The sequence below is a fragment of the Scyliorhinus canicula genome, chromosome 6 (assembly GCF_902713615.1).
Source record: "Scyliorhinus canicula chromosome 6, sScyCan1.1, whole genome shotgun sequence".
Taxonomy (NCBI): domain Eukaryota; kingdom Metazoa; phylum Chordata; class Chondrichthyes; order Carcharhiniformes; family Scyliorhinidae; genus Scyliorhinus; species Scyliorhinus canicula.
This window is the reverse complement of record NC_052151.1, coordinates 33815811-33841954: the sequence shown is the minus strand read 5'-3', so window position 1 is coordinate 33841954 and position 26144 is coordinate 33815811. Positions and strand designations below refer to the sequence as shown.

At 49.1% G+C, this 26144-nt stretch overlaps 1 protein-coding gene across 7 annotated transcripts in view; it reads right to left on the bottom strand.

Annotated features, from left to right (window-relative positions):
* slc8a1b (solute carrier family 8 member 1b) overlaps window positions 1-20638 on the bottom strand; it is a 356896-nt gene extending 336258 nt beyond the window's left edge. For 5 of the 7 annotated variants that reach the window (XM_038799137.1, XM_038799134.1, XM_038799138.1 and 2 more), the window contains exon 1: window positions 17183-17479. In XM_038799137.1, coding sequence (XP_038655065.1) covers window positions 17183-17352 — 170 coding nt within the window. In that variant the 5' untranslated portion in view covers window positions 17353-17479. Of the gene's footprint in view, window positions 1-17182; window positions 19206-19915 lie in introns of those variants that run through there. The other 2 variants (XM_038799133.1, XM_038799140.1) reach the window with 2 other exon arrangements.
* Window positions 20639-26144: the final 5506 nt, after the last annotated feature.

Below are 26144 nucleotides of genomic sequence, written 5' to 3'. Positions count from 1 at the left end.
ACAGTGAGTTGCATTATAATCACTGAAACTCCTATCAACAGCATCCTGGAATTACCACTGACCTGAAACTTAACTGGACTATACACATAAATACAGGAGCTTGCCAGAGGCTGGGAATTCTGTCAGTAATAATTCACTTCTTGACTCCCAAAGCCTCTCCACTATCTACAACGCATAAGTCAGAAGTATTATGGAATACTCCCCAATTGCCTGGATCAGTGCAGCTCCAATAAGAGGCTCTCCACCTCCCTCTTTTCTTTCCCATGTTACATGGAGTCACCTCATTGCCGGTTGATCACTCCTTCATATCAACCATAATTGTTTTGGATTTGGCAGGTGGTTTTATATCCAAATGCCCTTCCTGCAGCAAACCCTCTCCCTTTATCTATGCTGCATCTAGTCCACACAAGCTGGTTTGCCTGCACCAATTATTGGGTTCTTTTGCAGCCAGCAATTCCTTGAGTAGGACTTGAACTCAGTCTCTTCTGGCTCAGAGAAAGGAGAGCTATTCACTGAGCCACTCCAACTCCCACTCAAAAGGTCCTACACCATCCAGGACAAATGAGCCTGCTTGATTGGCACTCTACAATCTTAAACATTCGCTCACTCCACCATCAGTACACAGTGGCATCAGTGTGTACCATCTGTAGGATGCTTCAGCAACTCACCAAGGAACACCAAGATTCTCTCTAAGTCACACATCATCCTTACTTGGAACTATATTACCGTTCCTGAACAGTCACTGGGAGAAGATCACGGAACTCCTTCGATAGCATCATTGTGAGTTTTATAATACCACATGGACAGCAGTGATTCAAGAAGGCAACTCATCACCATCTTCTCAAGGGAAATTAGGGATGGGCGATGAATACTGGGCTTGCCAGCGGCACCCACACCCATGAACAAATAAAATAACTGAAGCACCCTTTCAGAACCCCAGAGGGATTCCCATTCTGCCCTTTCTGTTTGATGCAAGCTAAACAGTGGCTGGAGGGTCAGCTGTTGTGAGAAATGTAATTGGTCATCAGTCTTTCAATGTCAAACATATCAGGTGAAAAAGGGAACAACCGGCGGGATTTACCAGCTGTTCATGCCAGCGAGAAATTCTGGTCCCACACCAGTGCACGGATTTCCCAGCGACAAGGGGTGCAGTCAATGGGAAATCCCATTGACAATGGCAGGATCGGTAGATCCCGCTGGTGGGCCGCCACTGCTGCCAAAACGTGGGGTGGGGTGGTCGGTAAATCCACCAGAGAAAGCACAGTTTAATCAATGTAAAAAGCAACAAAATTAACCTTTTGGACGTTAAAATCTGATAATTATCTTTGAAAGAGCTGACTCGTAGATGCAAGGCCATTCCTTCTGCATGCTTTTGTAGATATATAATTACCCTACAGAGTGATCAGTCAGCCTCTAAGCTGTTGATGTTTCCCTTTGAAATGTTGCATTGTAGGTTTACTCAATTTTGTCCAAAACATACTGGGGTCATGAGAAGTGTATTACAAGTCAGAATTCATTTCTACATTTAAAAATTGATGACTGCTGTGAACACTAATCAAGTGTTTAAATACCCATCTTTTCATCCCATCTGAGTGCTTACTTTATTTTGACATTCACGAGAAATGTTAGGCGGGTTTCTCCGTCCCGCCGCACCAGATTTCTGGTGAGGCACGCCGTCGGGATTCTCCGTTTCACCGGCTGGTCAATGGTGTTTCCCACTGTGGAGCAGCCCCACACTGTCGGGAAACCCCCAGGCTGCCGACAAAATGGAGAATCCCAACGGCGGAGAATTCAGCCCGTTACCTCTTAACCACGTGGGTGCACGGCTGCACGCCTGTGTGACCATGCAACAATCTTCAATAGACCATGCAATACGACAAATGGCTATGTACAGTGATGGTACATGAAAGGGAACACTGCGCACCAGCACAAAATTGCTTATTGTTCTTTCAGTCTTCTCCCCAAATACCTGCACAATCAGTACAAATTTCTTCAGGGACTTTGCCAGCTGTTGTAACTTCAGTGAAACCACCGGTACACTGCATGAATGAGATCTCTGTCAATCTTGCACTGATGAGAATTGTTATCTAAAAAACAAATGTTTCTTCTATCATATTAACTTTTCTAGTCTTTCTCCATATTATCAATACTGTGGTCAGTGCCCCTCTGAATTGCCAGAGTGAAGGAGGAGATAGTTGAAATACTTCTTCTTGGTCCTTGCCGAACCATGGCAAAGTGCCATGATTTTTTTTATTATGGATAGGGTGAAGAGGCAGGCCCCAAGCCTACCTTAGACAGAATAAGAATTGAATCCCACCCTGTTGCCATTAATCTGATCCATGCATCAGCCATCGAGCCATCTGAACTAAGCAGTTCCCCCAGTTGAAATATTTGAAATACTGAATGAAGAGTTCCAGAAATGTTGGCTGTTCTTAAATTGAATAAGTCACTAGAACCCGCTGAGACGCATCTGAAGATGCCGATTCCAGTAATGGTTGACATTGTGGAGTTATTTCCCATAATCTTCCAATCCTCCTTGGTTATCGGCATAATTGATGTCTGCAAACTGGAGAACTGCAAATGTTACACCCTTGGTCAAAAAGAGTGTACAAGAATAAACCCAGCAACTGCAGGCCACTCAATTCAACCTTGCAGTTCAGAAAGCTTTTAGAATCAAATACAGAATTAATAGTCATCTGGAAAAGTATGAATTAACGAAGGAAAATCAAAACAGATTTGTTAAAGGCAAATCTGTTTAACTAATCTAATTGAGATTTTGATAAGTTGATGCGGGAAATGCAGTTGATGTGTTTAACATGAATTTCCAAAAGGCATTTGATGAAGTGCCACATAATCAAACTGTCAGCAAAGTTGGAGCCAATGGAATAAAATATTTGCAGTGTACAAGAATTATTAAGTGGGGTGGCCTTCAGTTGTTGAACAGAGACAGGTTAACACACAGTTTTTGAGCAGGGTTGCTGGTGCCATAATGAAAGAAAATGCCAAGATAGCAACCTTCACCATTCTATTATTAAACTGCACACTAACTTTACACATAACAAAGTCATGTATTTTTACATTTAAGCCATTTTGCAAAAATGTTATCTAATTCACTGGCTTCAATGAGACATGTACACATACATCTTGCTACTTAGTTTCTCAAAATCTGGCAGTATGGTTGATGGTGCACATCTAACCCCCCAGCAAAATGCAAGCCAGAAATAAAAAGGACGCACTTTGGACATACACTGAGGCTTCCTTCCCATTCAAAACTTGTTAACTTCCTTCCCCTCCTATGAACTATGAGCCAGGGGGAGAGAAATCATGTGCACATATTGGGCACATGGGCCCAATTGGGCACATGGGAAATCATGGGCAGCACGGTAGCAGGGGCAGCACGGTAGCATGGTGGTTAGCATCAATGCTTCACAGCTCCAGGGTCCCAGGTTCGATTCCCGGCTGGGTCACTGTCTGTGCGGAGTCTGCACGTCCTCCCCGTGTGTGCGTGGGTTTCCTCCGGGTGCTCCGGTTTCCTCCCACAGTCCAAAGATGTGCGGGTTAGGTGGATTGGCCAGGCTAAATTGCCCTTAGTGTCTTAAAAATAATGTTAATGGGGGTTGTTGGGTTACGGGTATAGGGTGGATACGTGGGCTTGAGTAGGGTGATCATTGCTCGGCACAACATTGAGGGCCGAAGGGCCTGTTCTGTGCTGTACTGTTCTAATTCTAATTCTAATATCATGGAACCTTCGAGCCGGTCCCAGGACTTTCCCAACAGAGTTCCCGCTCCACAGCACTATTACAGCCTCAATGTTCACAACACCAAAATCTCATCCCATGATCATACTAAGGGATTATGACCCATGGCATGGTAATCCCTGGTTTTCCTTGGGGGCAGTGTCAGGATCACTGCTTTTCTTGATCTATATTAATAAACTAGACTTGAGTCTGCACAGTACAATTTCAGATTTTAAAAAAATGTTTCCAATTAAGGGGCAATTTAGAGTGGCCAATCCACCTACCCTGCATATCTTTGGGTTGTTGGGGTGAGACCCACACAGATATGGGGAGGATGGGGAAACTCCACACGGACAGTGACCCGGGGTCGGGATCGTGCCTGGGTCCTCGGCGCCGTGTTAACCTATGGCGCCACCGTGTTAACCCACTGCACCACCGTGCCGCCCCTCAATTTCAGAATTTGCAGAAGACACAAAGCTTGGAAATAATGAACTGTGAGGAAGATCGTGTTAAGAGTTCAGGAAAGTTTGACAGGCTGATGGAATAGACAAACTTTAATGGGTGGACAACTGCAGGTGCAGTTTAATGCAAAGAAATACGGTAATACATTTTTGTGCGAAGAGTCAGGAGTGGCAATAGAAACTAAATGTTTCATTTGTGAAAGGGGTGTACGAACCGAGAGACCTGGGAGTAAATGGACACAAATCATTGAAGAGCCAGAGGCAGATTCAGGAAGTGGTTAAAAAGACATACGGGATCCTGGGCTTTATGAATGGAAGAACAGAGAACAGAAGCTAAAATGATAGTAGTGATCTGCCTCAGCACAGGTCTGCTCATTTCTCCACATTTTGTGTTCTTGCACTTTTCTCTTCAGTTGCTTGTAGAATCCTCCTATTTTCAATTTCAGTGACCCGGGGCCGGAATCGAGCCTGGGTCCTCGGCGCCGCGTTAACCCATGGCGCCACCGTGTTAACCCACTGGGCCACAGTGCCGCCCCTCAATTTCAGAATTTGCAGAAGACACAAAGCTTGGAAATAATGAACTGTGAGGAAGATCGTGATAAGAGTTTATATAGATATAGAATATAGAACAGTACAGCACAGAACATGCCCTTCGGCCCTCAATGTTGTGCCGAGCCATGATCACCCTACTCAAACCCACGTATCCACCCTATACCCGTAACCCAACAACCCCCCCAACCTTACTTTTATTAGGACACTACGGGCAATTTAGCATGGCCAATCCACCTAACCCGCACATCTTTGGACTGTGGGAGGAAACCGGAGCACCCGGAGGAAACCCACGCACACAGGGGGAGGATGTGCAGACTCCACACAGACAGTGACCCAGCCGGGAATCGAACCTAGGACCCTGGAGCTGTGAAGCATTTATGCTAACCACCATGCTACCCTGCTGCCCCTTTCAGGGCAGGAAGTTCAGGAACGTTTGACAGGCTGATGGAATAGACAAACTTTAATGGGTGGACAACTGCATGTGCAATTTAATGCAAAGAAATGCATTAATACATTTTTGTACGAAGAGTCAGGAGTGGCAATAGAATCTAAATGTTTCATTTGAGAAAGGGGTGTATGAACCGAGAGACCTGGGAGTATATGGACACAAATCATTGAAGAGCCAGAGGCAGATTCAGGAAATGGTTAAAAAGACATACGGGATCCTGGGCTTTATGAATAGAAGCACAGAGAACAGAAGCTAAAATGATAGTAGTGATCTGCCTCAGCACAGGTCTGCTCATTTCTCCACACTTGGTGATCTTGCACTTTTCTCTTCAGTTGCTTGTAGAATCCTCCTATTTTCAATTTCAACTGGTTTCATCATGCTCTTTCTCCCTCTTGGTCTTCATCCCTCTAATCTTCCTTCAGTGCACCTCCTTCAATAAATTCTCATGTCAAGGCTATGGTGAATCTTTATCAAACATTGCTTCGTCCTGGTCAATCCAATCCTGCCTGGTCACTCCACTTTTAGGAAGCATATGAAGGTTTTGGAGAGGGTGCAGAAAAGATAATAAAGAACTATAAGAATAGTTCCAAGAATGAGAGACTTCAGTCAGGTGGATAGATAGAGGAAGCTGGGGCTACTCTGCTTGGAGAACAGAGGTTGAAAGGAGATTTGAGGGATGGTCAAAATCATGGCAGCGCAAGAGGGAGGGGGGGGGGGGGGTGGTTTACACAGATCAAATAGGGAAAACACTGTGACTATTGGCAGTAGAGTTGAAAACCAGAGACCACAGATTTAAAGTGATTAGTAAAATAAATAAAGGCAAGATGAGAAGACACATTTTCACAGTGAGTAGTGACAATCTAGAATGCATTTGCCTGTAAGGGTTGTGGAGGCAAATTCACCTGTGGCTCTCAAAAGAGATTTGCATAAGCACCTGAAGGGTCAGGAAGCAGGACTAGCCAAATTGCTTTTGCAGAAAGCTAGCATGGTCATCTGTGCTGCAACCATTTTCTAATTCTATTCGGTGATTCATGCCCACCATTCAATATGTTTTCCCTTCTCCCTAAATCCCTGTTATGCTGGAATCGAGACTCATAACCTAACTCATTTTCCCCCAGAGTTTGCAACTAGACAACTATGCAGCTTTCCTTATTATTTCTTCCCTCCTCCAGTCTTCAAGGATTTAAGACTCAAGATTAGAATCAGCTAATCATTCATTCCTAATCCCCCCCCCCCAGCCCCCTCTCTTGATCTGATTGGCATCCTTACCTGCTCCTGACTTCTCCAAGAAAATACTGACAGCAAGATTGTTTGGATCCATGCTAGAACAGAGCCGGGACAGAACTGCACCAACCTAACACTGTTTCTTCAGGTCTCAAAGTGTTTACTCTCCGACACAATGGACAACACATTTATCATGTTTGACCTCAGATGGCCTCTCGTGTTATTTCCACGTCAGTTGCAGTTGAAGGAAACTACTTTTGTATTGAAGTTTTGAAATTCTATGTGTAGTCAAGAAGTGTACAACCCTATGAAACAGCCACGAGCAAAGGTACAGCAGCAAAAGTCCATGCTCTCGTTAATTTTCCCCACCCAATGAGAAATCACTCTGGTTTCCTGCATTTTCATACCTTAAAAGCTCAATGGTGTGACAAATTGAGCATGTTACCAAAAATGCACTATCTTTATTCAATAAAAACAAGGAAAATGCATTTTACATGAATGCACATAAATCTTTGAAATGGAAAATTCTTACTTCTGAAGTTAAAATACGCAAACAATTATTTATGGTGCCTGCAAATACCATCAAAGGACTGCATGTTATGTTATTGTGTGGCTGGACTACAAGAGCAAGCTCTTAATAATAAGTAACTCTATATTTGCTACATTGTGCTTGTGTTATTTATTCTTCCACAAAACAAAGTTCCAATAATGAAACTATATTTTCAAACAGCCTGTCAAATAGAAATTAAATAATTCCATTTTCTTTTATCACAGTTTTAAACCTGTATACATAATATAAAACATTTTATTATTGTCTGTATTGAGTGTCAACAGGCTCCACTGTAAATATTAATCAATTTATATTTATATATTAAATAAATTTACCATCAAGTAAATTACAGATAGGTTATACGTGTATATACACACACAATCTAATTTCAAAACTTGAGAAAAGGAATCTATAAATTCAGCACTTTCAAACATAAAGTAGTTTGATTTTCATGTGGACTGCCGATTAAGTAGGCAGTGAGCAGGATGCCTGCTTGATGTCAGTAGCATGAGATCCAAGTCATTTTGATAGTCAGGCCTCATTTAAATGAACTGCCTGTACATCAGTAGCTTCGATTAGTATCTTGCAGTTTTGGCTTGTGGGGTCAGACTTCAAGCCTACTTTGACCTCTTAAATTTGAAAAAAAAATGTGTGGTGCATTTGGGACTTCTTGTGATAGATGTCTCCTGAAGGGAGTGCCAGGTTCAGTAATACAGCAATGGAAATTCTAATGGAATAGATGACCCCTGAGTCATTTTTATGAACTAGCAGAGAAACTAGTACCCAGAGTAGAAGAGGGAATGGATTTGAGGAATCTTCACAGGGTGAAGGGTAAACTGTTAAGAGTTAGGAATAGAGACAGATTAAGTGAGTGGATAATAAGAGAGTAAATAGAATATTACGTGGTGGGGTTATTCACTTTGGTAGTAAGAATTGAAAAGCAGAATATGTTTTTAAAATGTGTGGAACATTTATATATTGGGTGTACTCATACAAGGAACACAAAAGTTAGCGTGTAGGTACATAAAGTAAGCAATTAGAGACACAAGGCATGTTTGCCTTTATTGTAAGGGAATTGTAATATAACAATGTTGAAGTCTTGTTATAATTGTATAGGTTTTGGGAAGACTGTTCCTGGAATACGGTTTGCAGTTTTGGTTTCCATATTTAAGGAAGGATATACTTGCATTCTAGGCAGTACAGCAAGATTCACTAGATAGGTTCCTGAGATGAGAGTAAATTGGACCTGGATACCCGTGAATTTAGAAGAATCAGAGGGGATCTCATTGAAACACACAAAATTCCAAAGGGGCTTGACGGGATAAACAGAGAGGTTGGTTCCTCTGGCTGGGGAATCTAGAATGGTGGCCAGAGTCTCGGCATAAGGGGTCAATTCGGACTGAGAAGAAGAGACATTTCTTCACTCAGAGGGTTGTAAATCTTTGAAATTGTCTACCCGAGAGGGTTATGGATGCTTCATGGGTGAGTATACCTAAGGCTCAAACAGACAGGTATTTGAACTTCCAAGGAATCTAGGGATTTGGGGAGAAGGTAGGAAAATGGAACTGAGGCAGATCAGTCATAATCCGCAGGGCCGTATGTCCATTTCTCCTCCTATTTCTTGTGAATCTAAGCACAAATACTCAGCTCTACTAAGATGAAATTGGAAAAATTAGAAAGGGCGAACAAGGAGAGTGCAAGCTCTGGGTATAGGTCTTCGAAAGATCCAGAAAATGCTGCCTCACAATGTGAGAGAGTATCAAGCAGTAAACTTCCAACATATGTCGCATTCTGGAACAAAGTATTAACATGCATAATCTACTATGGAGCATCTGGTAATCTCAATGGACATTGCAGCTGCACTCTTTATCCAGGAGTCAATGGCACCAGCATTTCAGTTATAGCTCAAACAGTCGCAATACAGACTGCCTTCAAAAGACTGAGGGAACATATCAATACAGGTTTCAGCTGCAATGCAAATTCCCTGCAGGCTGGTGACAGTGCTTAGCCTCAATTCCATGAGAGTGACACTGGAACAAATGGAGTAACACAAGCTGCGTTCTTTCAGGACGCCACACCTGGTCCCCTGGCATCCCATCAGTCTGTCTTGGTTCCAGAAAGCCAACTGGGTCAGTATTTTTCATCAGCAGCCAAAGTGCTGCAGTCAGCAGACAGACTCCCTCTAGCCCAAGCTTTGTGAATCCTCAAACATGAGCATTTTTGAAGCTCTCATCTGAGCATCAACAGCCTCCCATTTGTTAACTTGACTAAACTGTGACACTTTTAATTGACAAGTTGTCTACAGCTTTTCTGTGTACTCACTTAAGAGAGATGGCATGTAGACAAATGATCACTGGGAGCACTAAAGGGTAGAAGAACTGGCTCAAATGATGCTGAGCTTGGGAAATAAATGCAATGGAAAAGAGTGAGTGATAAAAAGTGATGGTTAGTGAGTTGGCGGATACAGCTCAGATGTAGACAGATCTTCCACCACATTCTCCAGGTCATCAACTTTCTCATTTTATAGCCAACAGTAGCAAAGATATGCAGTAGGCAGCACACCACTATTATCTTGGCACTATTAACAAGGCTGCAGTGTAACAAAGCCCAAGATCGGTCCAAGTGGCAGATCATTTGTTTCAGAACCCACTAATAACTGGTTTGCTCCAGATGTGATTGCTTTTTATTTGTGATTTTCACTGGTATCCTTAGGTTTTACAGCAGGGTCATCAGTCACGTCTGCAGAGCATATCTACTATGTCCTGCCAACTAGCCTGGGATGTCCTGCTCTTCTTCAAGGAGAGGGAAATGCAAGGAGAGGGAGCACCAGAGAAGAGTTCAGAGTGGAAGGTTTCCAGGCATCACAAGAGCAGGAGTCCTGATAAACAAATGGGAAGGAGATCACTCCATGCTTGTAAGAATTGTTCACTAGTTGCAAGCCCTTCGTCACTTTCTGCTGATCATTTTGGAATGAAGTCAGGAACTGCTTTTCCCACATGAAGGTTGTTGAAATCTTAGGACTGTGAACACCTGGTGACTTGAAATTTTCAATATCAACAAATTCTTATTCATATATCAAGAAACTTGAAGCAAAGAAAAATAAAAAGGGTTGCTGAGACATAGATCAGTCATGATCTAATTGAACGGTAGAACAAGTTCAATGTCTGAACGGCCTATTCACATTACTGTTCCTACAGCTCCTGAGGTCCATGAAGAATGTCATGAAACTGTTAGCCTAGACAAACAGTACATTGGTCACCTGCTTTATAGAGAAATGCACTGCAGCCTGACTGATGTCACAAATGTTTCCATTTTTAGCCTCGAAAGACCATGATTCATGGGAATCCATGGTTACAATGACGATCACTTCAACAGAAAATAGTCTAAGTTGTATGTGAGTTACAGGTGAGTTGCATTCTGAAGCATGGCCTGTCCTGAGAAATGGATTACCCTCCTAGACTGCACCTCACTTAGCCACATATATCTCAGTTTTGGTTACAGACCACATGAATGGGATAAGGCTTCCTGCAAGTAAATATCCTTGTTCCTGGACTCCTTGCAGGGTGAAGGACTGTAATATCCCACAAGGGAATTACGAGGTGGGAAGGATTATCTTCCATGTGGTTCTCGTGGAGTACGAGTTCCTCCATTCAGCCATGTATAAAAGGTCAGCCAGTAAAGCACCGACCGAGGAGTGTAGGGATCTACTGAGAGTTGTATGTAACTTAATTGTAAATAAACCTGTTTGTTATTCTACTCACACAACAGAAAATACGAGACAATCACAGCAGGTCTGACAGTATTTGTGGAGAGAGAAGGGAGCTAACGTTTCGAGTCTGGATAACCCTTTGTCAAAGCTTTGAAATATTAGCTCCCTTTTCTCTCCACAGATGCTGCCAGACCTGCTTTGACTGTCCAGTATTTTCTGTTTTTGTTTCAGATTCTACCATCCACAGTAATTTACTTATTCATAGAATCACAGAATCATAGAATTTACAGTGCAGGAGGCAATTCAGCCCATCAAGTCTGCACCGGCCCTTGGAAAGAGCACACCGCCCAAGCCAACACCTCCACCCTCTCCCCACACACCTTCACCCTATCCCCGCAACCCCAACTCACCCTTTTAATATGGACACTAAGGGCAATTTAGCATGGCCAATCCACGGGACGTGCACATCTTTGGACTGTGGGAGGAAACCAGAGCAACCGGAAGAAACCTATGCAGGTGCGAGGAGAATGTGCAGATTCCGCACAGACAGTGAACAAGCCGGGAATCGAACCTGGGACCCTGGAGCTGTGAAGCTGCCCATTGTTATTCTACTCGGTGTGGACTCCCCATGTCCTTGTTAAACAGGCAAGGGCCGCTCACAGAAGCTGGCCCACCTGCTGCTGCTGTTCCTGTTTCTTCTTTTCTGACAATTGGTCACTACCAATTTCATTTTACAACAATGCGAGCACCTCTCTGTGCAAGGAGAACGAACAAGATGGCAAAAAAATGCCAAGCAGAAAGCATTCTTATTAAACCTCCTTCTAAAAACCAAATAGAAACCAATTATCTATTTGCAGCTGACTGCTCCTTTCAAGATTCTAACCGCTACTGGTTGAATTCAACATTAGTCGCACGTCACATCAAAGTGCGTGAAAATAGCATCAGATGTTTTGGCGCTTGTACCCAAGCCACAGTGGAAATTATGCCAGGTGAATAGGCAGTAAGACTATAAAAGTAAGCTCTACATCCTGATTTTGACAGTGTAACTGCCTCTGCCACCACAATCTTCCCCCACCTTGCTCCAGAAACACAGATGAATATCCGGTCAAGCTTGCAAATGCAGCTACTTTAGGTTGAAAGACAAAATGGTGTGACCTCACCAATGAACGTATCAATAAAAAAACAAAATATTTGCACAAAGTACAATTCAGGGACATGGTAAAACTTAAATAACTTTAGGCTTCTCCCTTCTCTGTAAAATGTTCCGTCATTTGTGAATAAAAACATCAGAAAGCAGGTGGGCCATCCACTCCTATGACTCTTCCTCCTGTTCAATTATATCATGGCTGATCTTTATCTTAACTCTATGTACCCAACTTGTTTTGTTAACCTTTAAGACTTGTCATGTGAGAGTACCTCTAAGAAATGAATGTTTAAGCAATGTTGCAGTTTTGAAATACTAATCTGACAGTTTTTATGAAGGGGGAGGGGAAGAGTTACAGGTCTTCATTACTCTTTCTTTGACGAAGAGTCTCGTGGCATCACCACTGCATGTCCTAGCTCCAATTTCAAAGCTTATATCTCCATTTTTAATGTTCTGAGCCTTGTTTCTGGTTATTTATAATAATATCTAATAGATACCAGCAACAGCTGAAAATTTCTTGCATTCTTCAGAAAGGGGAGACAGCAAATGCACCCTGCTGCCTTTTGGATGGAAAGGAAACACAACCAAATTGTCGATGTGAACTGGATTCTTCGCCAGCATAAATGCACTCGTCCCAACAGAACTCAATCCACTCAACCCAATATAATATGGCATCACTGACTGCAAACTGAGAGAAACATACAAGAGCAGAAAAGGGAAAGGAGGTTAGGCGAGAGGAGGAAGGAGACAGCTGAGCGGAGGAGGGGGGCTGGTTGAGAGGAGGAGGGTGGCTGGGTGAGAGGAGGGTGGCTGGGTGAGAGGAGGAGGGAGGCTGAGTGAGAGGAGGAGGGAGGCTGAGTGAGAGGAGGAGGGAGGCTGAGTGAGAGGAGGAGGGTGGCTGGGCGAGAGGAGGAGGGTGGCTGAGTGAGAGGAGGAGGGTGGCTGGATGAGAGCAGGAGGGTGGCTGGGTGAGAGGAGGAGGGTGGCTGGGTGAGAGGAGGAGGGTGGCTGGGTGAGAGGAGGAGGGAGGCTGGGTGAGAGGAGGAGGGTGGCTGAGTGAGAGGAGGAGGGTGGCTGAGTGAGAGGAGGAGGGTGGCTGGATGAGAGGAGGAGGGTGGGTGGGTGAGAGGAGGAGGGAGGCTGAGTGAGAGGAGGAGGGTGGCTGGGCGAGAGGAGGAGGGTGGCTGAGTGAGAGGAGGAGGGTGGCTGGATGAGAGGAGGAGGGTGGCTGAGTGAGAGGAGGAGGGAGGCTGGGTGAGAGGAGGAGGGTGGCTGGGTGAGAGGAGGAGGGTGGCTGGGTGAGAGGAGGGAGGCTGGGTGAGAGGAGGCGGGTGCCTGGGTGAGAGGAGGAGGGTGGCTGAGTGAGCGGAGGAGGGAGGCTGGGTGAGAGGAGGGAGATAGGGTGAGAGGAGGAGGGTGGCTGGGTGAGAGGAGGGAGGCTGGGTGAGAGGAGGAGGGTGGCTGGGTGAGAGGAGGAGGGTGGCTGGTGAGAGGAGGAGGGGGCAGTTCAGAGAAGGAGGGTGCTGGGTGAGAGGAGGAGGGGGGGCTGGGTGAGAGGAGGAGGGAGGCTGGGTGAGAGGAGGAGGGAGGCTGGGTGAGAGGAGGAGGGTGGCTGGGCGAGAGGAGGAGGGTGGCTGAGTGAGAGGAGGAGGGTGGCTGGATGAGAGCAGGAGGGTGGCTGGGTGAGAGGAGGAGGGTGGCTGGGTGAGAGGAGGAGGGTGGCGGGTGAGAGGAGGAGGGAGGCTGGGTGAGAGGAGGAGGGAGGCTGGGTGAGAGGAGGAGGGTGGCTGGGTGAGAGGAGGAGGGTGGCTGAGTGAGAGGAGGAGGGTGGCTGGATGAGAGGAGGAGGGTGGGTGGGTGAGAGGAGGAGGGAGGCTGAGTGAGAGGAGGAGGGTGGCTGGGCGAGAGGAGGAGGGTGGCTGAGTGAGAGGAGGAGGGTGGCTGGATGAGAGGAGGAGGGTGGCTGAGTGAGAGGAGGAGGGAGGCTGGGGTGAGAGGAGGAGGGTGGCTGGGTGAGAGGAGGAGGGTGGCTGGGTGAGAGGAGGGAGGCTGGGTGAGAGGAGGAGGGTGCTGGGTGAGAGGAGGAGGGTGGCTGGGTGAGCGGAGGAGGGAGGCTGGGTGAGAGGAGGGAGATAGGGTGAGAGGAGGAGGGTGGCTGGGTGATAGGAGGGAGGCTAGGTGAGAGGAGGAGGGTGGCTGGGTGAGAGGAGGAGGGAGGCTGGGTGAGAGGAGGAGGGAGGCTGGGTGAGAGGAGGAGGGAGGCTGAGTGAGAGGAGGAGGGTGGCTGGGGAGAGGAGGACGGTGGCTGGGTGAGAGGAGGGTGGCTGGGTGAGAGGAGGAGGGTGGCTGAGTGAGAGGAGGAGGGTGGCTGGGTGAGAGGAGGGTGGCTGGGTGAGAGGAGGAGGGTGGCTGGGTGAGAGGAGGGAGGCTGAGTGAGAGGAGGAGGGGGGTGGGGTGAGGAGGGGAGGAGGCTGGGTGAGAGGAGGAGGGTGGCTGGATGAGAGGAGGGTGGCTGGGTGAGAGGAGGAGGGAGGCTGGGTGAGAGGAGGGAGGCTGGGTGAGAGAAGGAGGGAGGCTGGATGAGAGGAGGAGGGTGGCTGGGTGAGAGGAGGAGGGAGGCTGGGTGAGAGGAGGGAGGCTGGGTGAGAGGAGGAGGGAGGCTGGGTGAGAGGAGGGAGATAGGGTGAGAGGAGGAGGGTGGCTGGGCGAGAGGAGGAGGGTGGCTGGGCGAGAGGAGGAGGAAGGCTGGGTGAGAGGAGGAGGGTGGCTGGGTGAGAGGAGGAGGGTGGCTGGGTGAGAGGAGGAGGGAGGCTGGGTGAGAGGAGGGTGGCTGGGTGAGAGGAGGAGGGAGGCTGGGTGAGAGGAGGGAGGCTGGGCGAGAGGAGGAGGGAGGCTGGGCGAGAGGAGGAGGCTGGGTGAGAGGAGGAGGAGGCTGGGTGAGAGGGAGGGAGGCTGGTGAGAGGAGGAGGGAGGCTGGGTGAGAGGAGAGGGGCTGGGTGAGGAGGAGGGTGGCTGGGTGAGAGGAGGAGGGTGGCTGGTGAGAGGAGGAGGGAGGCTGAGTGAGAGGAGGAGGGTGGCTGGGTGAGAGGAGGGGTGGCTGGGTGAGAGGAGGGTGGCTGGGTGAGAGGAGGAGGGTGGCTGGGTGAGAGGAGGAGGGTGGCTGGGTGAAGGAGGGAGCTGAGTGAGAGGAAGAGGTGAGAGGTGAGAGGGGGAGAGAGGCTGGGTGAGAGGAGGGAGCTGGGTGAGAGGAGAGGTGATGGATGCTGGGTGAGAGGAGGAAGGGTGGCTGGGTGAGAGGAGGAGGGTGGCTGGGTGAGAGGAGGAGGGTGGCTTGGTGAGAGGAGGAGGGTGGCTGGGTGAGAGGAGGAGGGTGGCTGGGTGAGAGGAGGAGGGAGGCTGGGTGAGAGGGGAGGAGGCTGGGTGAGAGGAGGGAGATAGGGTAGAGCAGGAGGGAGGCTGGGTGAGAGAGGAGGGAGATAGGGTGAGAGGAGGGGTGGCTGGGCGAGAGGAGGAGGGTGGCTGGGTGAGAGGAGGAGGAGGCTGGGTGAGAGGAGGAGGGGGGCTGGGTGAGAGGAGGAGGGTGGGTGAGAGGAGGAGGGAGGAAGTGTGGGTGAGAGGAGGAGGGAGGGTGGGTGAGAGGAGGAGGGAGGCTGGGTGAGAGGAGGAGGGTGGCTGGGTGAGAGGAGGAGGGTGGCTGGGTGAGAGGAGGAGGGGTGGCTGGGTGAGAGGAGGGAGGCTGGGTGAGAGGAGGAGGGTGGCTGGGTGAGAGGAGGAGGGAGGCTGGGTGAGAGGAGGGTGGCTGGGTGAGAGGAGGGTGGCTGGGTGAGAGGAGGAGGGGGGCTGGGTGAGAGGAGGAGGGAGGCTGGGTGAGAGGAGGAGGGTGGGTGAGGGAGGAGGGAGGCTGGGTGAGAGGAGGGTGGCTGGGTGAGAGGAGGGTGGCTGGGTGAGGTGAGGGAGGAGGCTGGGTGAGAGGAGGGTGGCTGGGTGAGAGGAGGGTGGCTGGGTGAGAGGAGGAGGGAGGCTGGGTGAGAGGAGGAGGGTGGGTGAGAGGAGGAGGGAGGCTGGGTGAGAGGAGGAGGGTGGCTGGGTGAGAGGAGGAGGGAGGCTGGGTGAGGGAGGGAGTAGGGTGAGAGGAGGAGGGAGGCTGGGTGAGAGGAGGGAGGAGGGGGGAGAGGAGGGGGTGGCTGGGGAGAGGAGGAGGGTGGCTGGGTGAGAGGAGGAGGGGCTGGGTGAGAGGAGGAGGGTGGCTGGGTGAGAGGAGGGAGATAGGGTGAGAGGAGGAGGGTGGCTGGGTGAGAGGAGGAGGGTGGCTGAGTGAGAGGAGGGAGGGCTGGGTGAGAGGAGGGAGATAGGGTGAGAGGAGGAGGGTGGCTGGGTGAGAGGAGGAGGGTGGCTGAGTGAGAGGAGGAGGGTGGCTGAGTGAGAGGAGGAGGGTGGCTGGGTGAGAGGAGGAGGGTGGCTGGGTGAGAGGAGGAGGGTGGCTGGGTGAGAGGAGGAGGGTGGGGGTGAGAGGAGGAGGGGGGGTGAGAGGAGGAGGGTGGCTGGGTGAGAGGAGGAGGCTGGGTGAGAGGAGGAGGGTGGCTGGGTGAGAGGAGGAGGGAGGCTGGGTGAGAGGAGGAGGGTGGCGGTGAGAGGAGGGAGATAGGGTGAGAGGAGGAGGGTGGCTGGGTGAGAGGAGGAGGGAGGCTGGGTGAGAGGAGGAGGGAGGCTGGGTGAGAGGAGGAGGGTGGCTGGGTGAGAGGAGGAGGGAGGCTGGGTGAGAGGAGGAGGGTGGCTGGGTGAGAGGAGGAGGGAGGCTGGGTGAGAGGAGGAGGGTGGCTGGGTGAGAGGAGGAGGGTGGGGGTGAGAGGAGGAGGGTGGGGGTGAGAGGAGGAGGGTGGCTGGGTGAGAGGAGGAGGGAGGCTGGGTGAGAGGAGGAGGGTGGGGGTGAGAGGAGGAGGGTGGGGGTGAGAGGAGGAGGGTGGCTGGGTGAGAGGAGGAGGGTGGCTGGGTGAGAGGAGGAGGGAGGCTGGGTGAGAGGAGGAGGGTGGCTGGGTGAGAGGAGGGAGATAGGGTGAGAGGAGGAGGGTGGCTGGGTGAGAGGAGGAGGGAGGCTGGGTGAGAGGAGGAGGGAGGCTGGGTGAGAGGAGGAGGGTGGCTGGGTGAGAGGAGGGTGGCTGGGTGAGAGGAGGAGGGAGGCTGGGTGAGAGGAGGAGGGAGGCTGGGTGAGAGGAGGAGGGAGGCTGGGTGAGAGGAGGAGGGAGGCTGGGTGAGAGGAGGGAGATAGGGTGAGAGGAGGAGGGTGGCAGTTCAGAGAAGGAGGGAGACAAGGTGACAGGAGGTCGGGTGAGAGGAGGAGGGTGGCGGCTGTCACTTACACAATCTCATCGTTGTCAAACTCCAGCTCTCCGGCCGTGTCCTCGTAGTCCTCGCCGCCTCCCCGGGCGCTGCCCTCCAGGGTCCGGTAGGGCACGACGACGGCTCCGCGCGCTCCGGACGCCCTCAGAACTTTCACCTCCATCACGCCCACGCTCTCGCTCACGTGCATCACCTTCTCCTCGAAGGTGAAGATGCCGGCGTGGTCGTCGTCGAAGATGGTGACGTTGGCGGTGGAGGGCGCGCACAGGCACGCGACCTCAGCGCTGGAGGGTCCCACGTGATTGGCGGCGGCGGCCGCCGTGTTGGTGGTGGTGGCGCCGCCGCCGCCGCCGGCGGCCGGGCTCGAAACCGAGGCTGCGTCGTTGGCGTCACCACCGGTCAGGGGCGACGGCGCCTGCGCGGTTGCCGGGCCCGACCCGGGCGCAGGCGCGGTGGTCAGCGCCGGCTCCTGCTTCCCGCTCCCGCCCAGCCGCAGGTTGCTGAGGTGGACGCAGAAGTTCTCGTCCTCCTCGAAGATGTCGTCGTCGATAATCCCCACCAGGATCTCCTTGTGCGTCTCGCCCGGCTTGAACACCAGGCTGCCCTCGGTGAACTCGTAGTCGGAGCCGGCGTTGGCGGTGCCGTCCTCGGTGCGGTAGTCCACGGTGACGGTGTTGGTCAGGTCGCCGCCCCGCCGCACCACGGTCAGGGCCACCGAGCCGCAGTTCTCCAGGCACTGGTAGCTGCCGGGTTCGAAGTAGATGCGGCTGACGGGGCCCTCGTCCACCTCGGGCCGCACCTCCTGCATGGAGACGGCCTTGCGGGCCTGGTCGGCGGCGTGCCGCTTGAGGATGTTGCCGGCGCCGATCATGAGGCGGGTGGCCTGGATGCGGTAGAAGGCGCGGCTCTTGGTCTGCTGGCTCAGCACCTGGTAGTTGGCCAGCTCGATCAGCTGCTCCATCTCCTTGTCCGGGTGCTTCTGCTTCAGCTCCTTCAGGATGCGCGCCATCTCCCGCCGCGACTCCTCCTCTTGGTCCTTGGAGGCGGGGGCCAGGGTGCCGTCGGGCGGGCCCGAGGAGCCGGGGCAGGGCGCGGAGGCGGCGGAGGCCTCCTGCAGCGAGTTGAACATCTTGCCGTCCATCTCAATGTCGACCTTGGCCGAGGCGGCGGCCGACAGGGCGGGCCGCTCGCCCTCGCTCTCCACGATGATGGCGCGGTGGCGGCCGACGCGGTACTTCTTGTACATGTACTTGTAGAAGAGGAGACGGCGGTCGGCCACCCAGGCGAAGACGACGCAGATGGGGAAGAAGATGAAGGTGAGCAGGCTCTCCCACAGCTCCACCACGCCGGGCGAGATGACGGCCAGGATCAGGTAGAGCCAGGCGTAGGCGAAGATGCTCCAGGCGGCCGTGACGAAGAAGACCCGCAGGTGCTTGATGCGGCGGATCTCGCCGTCGGGCACCACGTTCACGCAGATGGCGATGATCACGAAGGTGTTGAAGGCGGCGCTGCCCACGATGGTGCTGGGGCCCAGCTCGCCGGCGTGGAAGCCGTGGCCGCACACCTCGATGACCGAGAGCAGGATCTCGGGCGCCGACGAGCCCAGCGCCATCAGGGTCAGGTTGGACACGGTCTCGTTCCACAGGCGCACAGTGGTGGTGGTGGTCTCGCCGTTGGGCTTCTTCACCGTGATCTCCCGCTCCTGCGAGGTGATCACCTCGATGGACGACATGAAGCGGTCGGCGACGATGGAGACGCCCAGGAACATGTAGATCATGGCCACGAAGTAGACGATGGCCCTCGCCACCTTGTCGCCCACCGAGGGGTCCTGCGGGTACCAGATGGGCAGGATCACCCCCTCGTTGCACTTGTACGAGCCGCTGCACTGCTTGGTCGAGGTGTTGGCCTCCACGCTGGCCACTTCCCCGCTGCCCTCCACCCGCTGCGCACAAGTCAGCAGAAGGACCGCCAGCGTCAACCCCGCACTCGCCGCTTTCCACCACCTCGCCATGGCCATCATTGACACCTTTCCACACACTTCGTCTAAAAAAATACAGGGTTGGGAGGGAATAAAAATAATCATGAATCCCTGCTAGTCAGTCATAGAGAAAGAACAGTGCATTAAACCTTTCTGCCATCGTCCCATTGAAGGGGGTGTCACTGATTTTTTGTTTTTGTTTTAACAAACCACGGTACAGGCAGACAGCCAGAGGGTTAAGCTTACCTGGCGGATACTATTATCGTGCAATCAGTTACATGAGGACATTCAGGAAGCTTGCCTGAGAACACAAGATCCTTAAGCCTCAGATACCGAGAGGCATCAAACTCAAGGCATCCTATATTCACAGAACATTAGTGGCATTAATTGCTAAAATATGACCAAAGTCACCAACGTCAGTTTCAATATGTTGCAACAAGAAGTCTGAATGTGGGGGCTTCCCTTTCCACGCTAATCAATTAGTTCCTTTTAATTTTCCATGCCACTTTTGTTTCACTCAGCCGCGTCTTTCCATCTTTACTATATTTTAAACGCGCTTTGTCGTGCCAGTATATTTCCCATGCATGCATCCGTTTTGTATTTTAAAATAAAAAGAATTAACAGAAAGTGAGTGCTGTAACTCCAGCCTCGGGACAGCTGTCGATTTTTTACTTGCGGTTACAGAAATTATTTGAAAGGTTCGAGATAAGAACCACTTCCCGTTTATATAAAACAAAATATCAGCTACATTTTAGACCAGCCAAGTCGAACATACCACAGCGTTCAAGTCGGTGGCGATTCCTGAATCTCACGTCCGTCAAAGCCCTTGCCTTCCTTCGTCTTTCTTGCAAATCAGGAGCGGAACGTTCTGACCATGATCGTGTTGAGGGAAGCGAGCGACAGTGAAATCCGCTAGATTTCGCTCCTACTCCCAGCCATAGAGTCTATCTGCCGTTCGTTCTCATAACCCGACAAAATATTGATGGTTATTGGAGAAAGTACCAAGCCGAGATGAAGCCGAGCAAATGTGGAATGGGCAAAGTTTCTCCGCATTATGTTTTCATTATTATGCGTGGAGCATTTCCGCGTAACAAAACCAGTGTGGTCACCAAACGTCTGGGTCCTGTGCAACCCAAGCACTACGGATGTCTAAGGCAATTACTATTTTCCGATTTCTGATGGTGAGAAAGCCCAGGCTTGCAGTGCATCATGGGCTTCTTGCCAGGACTCTTATCTCCGTGTGACCCACCTACTCCATTGATCATTCTGCCGGCCTGTCTTAAAGACGAACGCTCTCTCTACTCTGCTTGAGGAAGTGCAATCCAAAAGAAAAAGGGAAATGCTTTGCAATAAAACGTGTTTTTCTTTTAAAGAGAGAACCTTCTGCCTCCTTCGGCGAGCCCAGGCTGAATGCAATGAATTGGCATGTCGAGCTCCCCTTGCATAATGAATGGTGTGCTACCGAATGATTTCAGACTAACGGAGTAGTGTTCGAGGTCTGTCGTTTCTATTGTTTATTTTGTACTACTATGAAATGCCAATCTTTCAAACAATAAAGTATCGTCTCCCGTTGCAGGCAGAGATAAAATCTCACGTTTGGAAAGTAAACCGCCTCAATTTGGCATCTCCACAGCAGTGATAAAATGATTAAGAAATCAGGCTGAAAAGTCATTTCTGCTATTTAATTCCATTTTGACATAATTTCCGTTATATTCGCACGTGATAGTACGTGCACACGAGGACATGTTCATGTGCATCAGACATGCAGGGAGGTTTATAACCTTGTTGAAGGACTTTATTACTGGGAGTCTTGGATCCAGTAATGCCCATTTACAATAAATGTGGTACCAATCAATAAATTGTTGCTATTTCTGTGACGTGGTCTGCATTACTTTAATTTCTCTCCACGGGCCAGTAATTCTAGAGACTAAATTGTACGTGCAGTAGCTGTCATATTAGACCACTGAGACATCTCATTTCTGTTTGTCCTTGAAGCACGTTTCAAAATACTGCAAGGGAACTATTTAATTAATATCTTGTGCCTCACAGAGTACTCGTGTTTTTACAAATTGAAGGAATACCATAAAAAAAGGCCCATTTGGTGATGAAAGGACATAGTACATCAAGGGAGGCATGATTTATGTAGTGTAGGAACTTCCACTGAATGGATGCAGTCAGTGGTTTCCTGTCCTTGAAGTTTGATACCCAGGGAATAACGGTTCGGGACCAGCAAATTGCTCTTTCTGATAAAAAACAAACTTCAAGCTCCATGCTTTTTCATTTATCAGAACCATTCGGGTAAAGTGAACACCCAGAGTGCGCCAAGATAGCATTGATTTATTGACATTATTTCATTTTGTATGGGTAGTTAACCAGTGAACAATTCAAATATGCATTTTGGGAAAATCACAGTGATTGGTAGGTGTGCCACTGCTACATCAGAACTATTGTCCCACAATATGTGCTCAATAACTTATTTTTTTATATTTGGATACTACAGTTAAGTGACTCACTGGTAGCCTTGGGCAGCACCGTAGCACAAGTGGATAGCACTGTGGCTTCACAGCACCACGATCCCAGGTTCGATTCCCCGCTGGGTCACTGTCTGTGTGGAGTTTGCAAGTTCTTCCCGTGTTTGCGTGGGTTTCCTCCGGGTGCTCCGGTTTCCTCCCACAGTCCAAAGATGTGCAGGTTAGGTGGATTGGCCATGATAAATTGCCCTCAGTGCCAAAGACGTTAGGAGGGGTTATTCGGTTACGGGGATAGGGTGGAAGTGAGGGCTTAAGTGGGTTGCTGCAGACTCGATGGGCCGAATAACCTCCTTCTGCACTGTATGTTCTATGCTCTATGTTATGCTCTATGCTCTCTTGTCCGGGACAGAAGACTGGGCTCAAGTGCCACTCCAAAGACTTGAGCGCTTAATTTAGGCTGCTATTCCATAATAATAATAATCTTCAGTATTGTCACAAGTAGGCTTACACTTATACTGCAATGAATGTACTGAAAATCCCCTAGTCGCCACACTGGTGCCTGTTCGGGTACACTGAAGAAGAATTCAGAATATCCAATTCACCTAACAGGAATGTCTTTCGGGACTTGTGGCAGGAGACCGGAGCAGCCGGAGGAAACCCATGCAGGCACAGGGAGAATGTGCAGACTCCCAACAGAGAGTGACCCAAGTCGGGAATCGAACCCGGGAACTTGGACCTGTGAAGCAACCCAGTAAATCAATCCTGGCTCAAAAGCCTCTAGTTAGTCCCATTCAACTACCGTTTTCTCAGCTCTGAAAACTGTGAAATTCCTTTCGAAAGTTATTATTGAATTTGTTTCCACAGCCTTTCCAGGCAGCACATTCTCAAAATCATCACAACTAATCGCAATAAAATTATCTCATCTCACTTCTAGTTTGTTGTGGATTCTGGCTCTGACCACTGGAAACAGTTTTCCCTTCATCAAAACCCTTCAGGACTATTAAATTTCTTAGAAATTGTGTAACTTTCTCTATTTTAAGGAGAACTGTCCCAGCTCCTGTTGTCTCTGCAGGTAATTAAAGTTAATGGGAATTGAAGCAAGCTCTCCAGTGGCTGGATTTATACGGAGTACATGGATTGTGATCCTACTTTTTGAGGTCAATTATCTCACACCTATACAATAGTTTCAGGAGTTCCTCAAGATAACACCCTAGGTCTAACCATCTTTATCAATGGCCTGTCTTCCACCATAAGGTCAGAAATGGGGACATTTGTGGACAATTGAATTCATTTGCAACTTATTAGTCAATGAAACAGCCCGTGCCTTCATGCAGCAAGACCAGAGCAACATTCAGGCTTGGGCTAATGAGTGACAAGTTACATACATACTGCACAAGTGGCAATCAATGACTGTCTCCAGCAAGAGAGAAGCTAACCACCTCATTTGACATTTAACAGCATTACTGTAACTGAAAACCCCAACACCAATATCCTGGGGGTCACCATTGGCCAGACGCTAAGCTGCTGCAAGAGCCACATAAATGCTATGGCTCCAAGAATATGTCACAGATTAGGAATTCTGTGTTCAGTAACTTGCCGACTGGCTTCTCAAACCCTTTCCACCATCTATAAGGAACAAGCCAGGAGTCTAATGGAGTACTTCACACTTGATTAGGTCAGTCCAGCTCAAAAAACACAAGACGTTCAACACCATCTAGGACAAAGCAGCCAATTTGATGGTTCCTCTTCTACTGCTATAAATATTTTGTCCATTGCCAGCACATGAGCAGTGATGTGCACCATTTACAAGATGCACTGCAACACATTGCTGAGGTTCCTTTATCAGCATCCTCCAAATCTGCAAAATTTACTATGTAGAAAAGCAAGTTAGAAAACCACCTCAAAGGTCCTCTCCAAGTCGCACATGCAGCAACATGGGACTAGGCCATTCAGCCCCTCGAGATTGCTATTCAGCTAGAATAGATCATGGCTCATAATCTACCTCAATGACATTTCCCTGTGCTGGGCCAATATCCTTTGGCGTCATTGGTTTCTGGAAATCTATTGATCTCTGCCTTGAACATACTCAATGATTGAGCTTCCATAGCCATGTTGGGTTAAGGGTTCCAAAGCTTTACTTCCCTTTGAGGAAACTTCCTCATCTCTGTACTAAATGGCCTAGGTCTTATTCTGACAGTTCTAGACCTTCAGACCAGGGGAAACATCCTTTCTTCAATTACTCTGTGTGGCTCCTTAAGAATTGTGTAAGTTTCAATGAGATCCCCTCATTTTTCTAAACTCTAGGAAATACAGGCCCAGTCTCCTCAATCCCTCCTGCCTAAGACAGTCCTGCCATCCCAGAGATTCGTCTTGTCAACCTCTGTTGCACTCGCTTTATGACAAGCATATTGCTCCTTAGATATAGAGACCAAAGTTGTACACAATACCCCAGGTGCGTATAGAACCAAGGTTCTACACAATTGAAGCAAGACATCTCTACTCCGGTACTCAAATCCTCTTGCAATCAAGACCACCATACGATTTGCCTTCCTAGATGCTTGCTGCACCTGCATGTTCGCTTTCAGTGAACGATGACACCCAGTTACCCATGGACTTCAACATTTCCCAATCTCTCACTATTTAAGAAATATTCTGAAATGAAATGAAAATCGCTTATTGTCACGAGTAGGCTTCAATTAAGTTACTGTGAAAAGTCCCTAGTCGCCACATTCCGGCGCCTGTCCGGGGTGGCTGGTACGGGAATCGAACCGTGCTGCTGGCCTGCTTTAAAAGCCAACGATTTAGCTGAGTGAGCTAAACCAGCCCCTCTGCACCTCTGTTCCTCCCACTAAAACAGATAACCTCAAACTTATCCATAGTATGTCCCATCTACCATGGCCTTGTCCACATTGAGACTACCCAAATTCTCTTGGAAGTCTTTGCATCCTCCTCTCAGCTAGTTTTGTCTCATCCACAAATGTGGAAGTATTGTATTTGGTCACCACATCCAATTGATGTAAACTGTGAGCAGCTAAGGTCCAAGTGCTGGTCCTTGTAGTATCCCAGTACTGTTAGCCTGCAAAACTGAGAATGGCCCATTTAATCCGACTCGTTTTCTGACTATTAACCAATCCTCAATCCACGGCAGTACATCACCTCTAACCTCCTCTCCCCCCCCCCCCCCCAATCCTGCATTCTAATTTGCATTCACTCTACTGACTGGGAAAATGTCAGGATATGGAGATGCCGGCGTTGGACTGGGGTGAGCACAGTAAGAAGTCTTACAACACCAGGTTAAAGTCCAACTTGTTTGTTTCAAACACTAGCTTTCATTCACCTGAGGAAGGATCAGTGTTCCGAAAGCTAGTGTTTGAAACAAACATATTGGACTTTAGCCTGGTGTTGTAAGACTTCTTACTGTGAAAATGTCTGCATCTCTTAGCCATCACTGGGTCACCTCCTTTACATTGCTTCGGTACCTACATCAAACAGACTGGAGTGGTTCAAGAAGCTGACTCACCATCATATGAAGGGCAATTAAAGATGGGCAATAAATGTTGATAGTGGCCCCATATCCCATAAGCAAGTAAAACTGCTTGTATCCTTAGTGTGATTTTAATCATTTTCTTCTGCACCACTCCTAAGGCCTGAAGTGTGCCTAGAATTGGGCACGAAAATCCATCTGGGATTCGGTGATACATAAAGGGTTATCATAACGTCCCTGCTTTTGTACTTTATTATAAATCCAAATTCCCCCATTATTTTTGAATATCCTTCTCAACTTGTCCCGTTACCCTCAAAGGTTTGTGTTTGAAATTGCAAATATCTTTGTCCTTGCACTTCGTTTAAAACAGCCTGATTTTCTTTATATTACATCTGACTACTCCTGTCAAAATATATAATTTCTCTCTGTTAAATTTCAACTCCCAATTTCATCACTATCCATATCCTCTTGAAGGTTTCTCCTACCCCTCACTGTTCAGTGTATGTGCGGATTTTGTGTCGTCTCCAAAAGTTTAAATTATGCCCCGTGTACCCAAATCTAGCTCACTGATGCATATCAAAGGATCAGTCATTCGGATACAGAGAACAGTAAGAAGTTTTTCAACACCAGCATATAGTCCAACAGGGACTATTTATTTGGAATCATGTGTTTTTGGAGCGTAGATCCTGTATCAGGTGAGTGGAGAGGTAGGTTACACAAATGCAGCATATATAGACAAAGCCAGATGATACTTTGAATGTGAGTCTTTGCATGTAATTAAGTCTTTACAGGTTCAGATGGTGTGACTGCAGAGAGGGATAATCACAGGTTAAAGAACTGTGAATTGTCTCAAGCCAGGACAGTTGGTAGAATTTTGCAAGCCCAGGCCAGATGGTGAAAGGTTAAATGTCATGAGACATGAATCAAAGATCCCGGTTGAGGCCGTACACATGCGTGCAAAACTTGGCTATTAATTTCTGCTCAGCGATTCTGCGTTGCCGTTCATCCTGAAGGCCAACTTGGATAACACTTATCCAGAGATCAGAGGC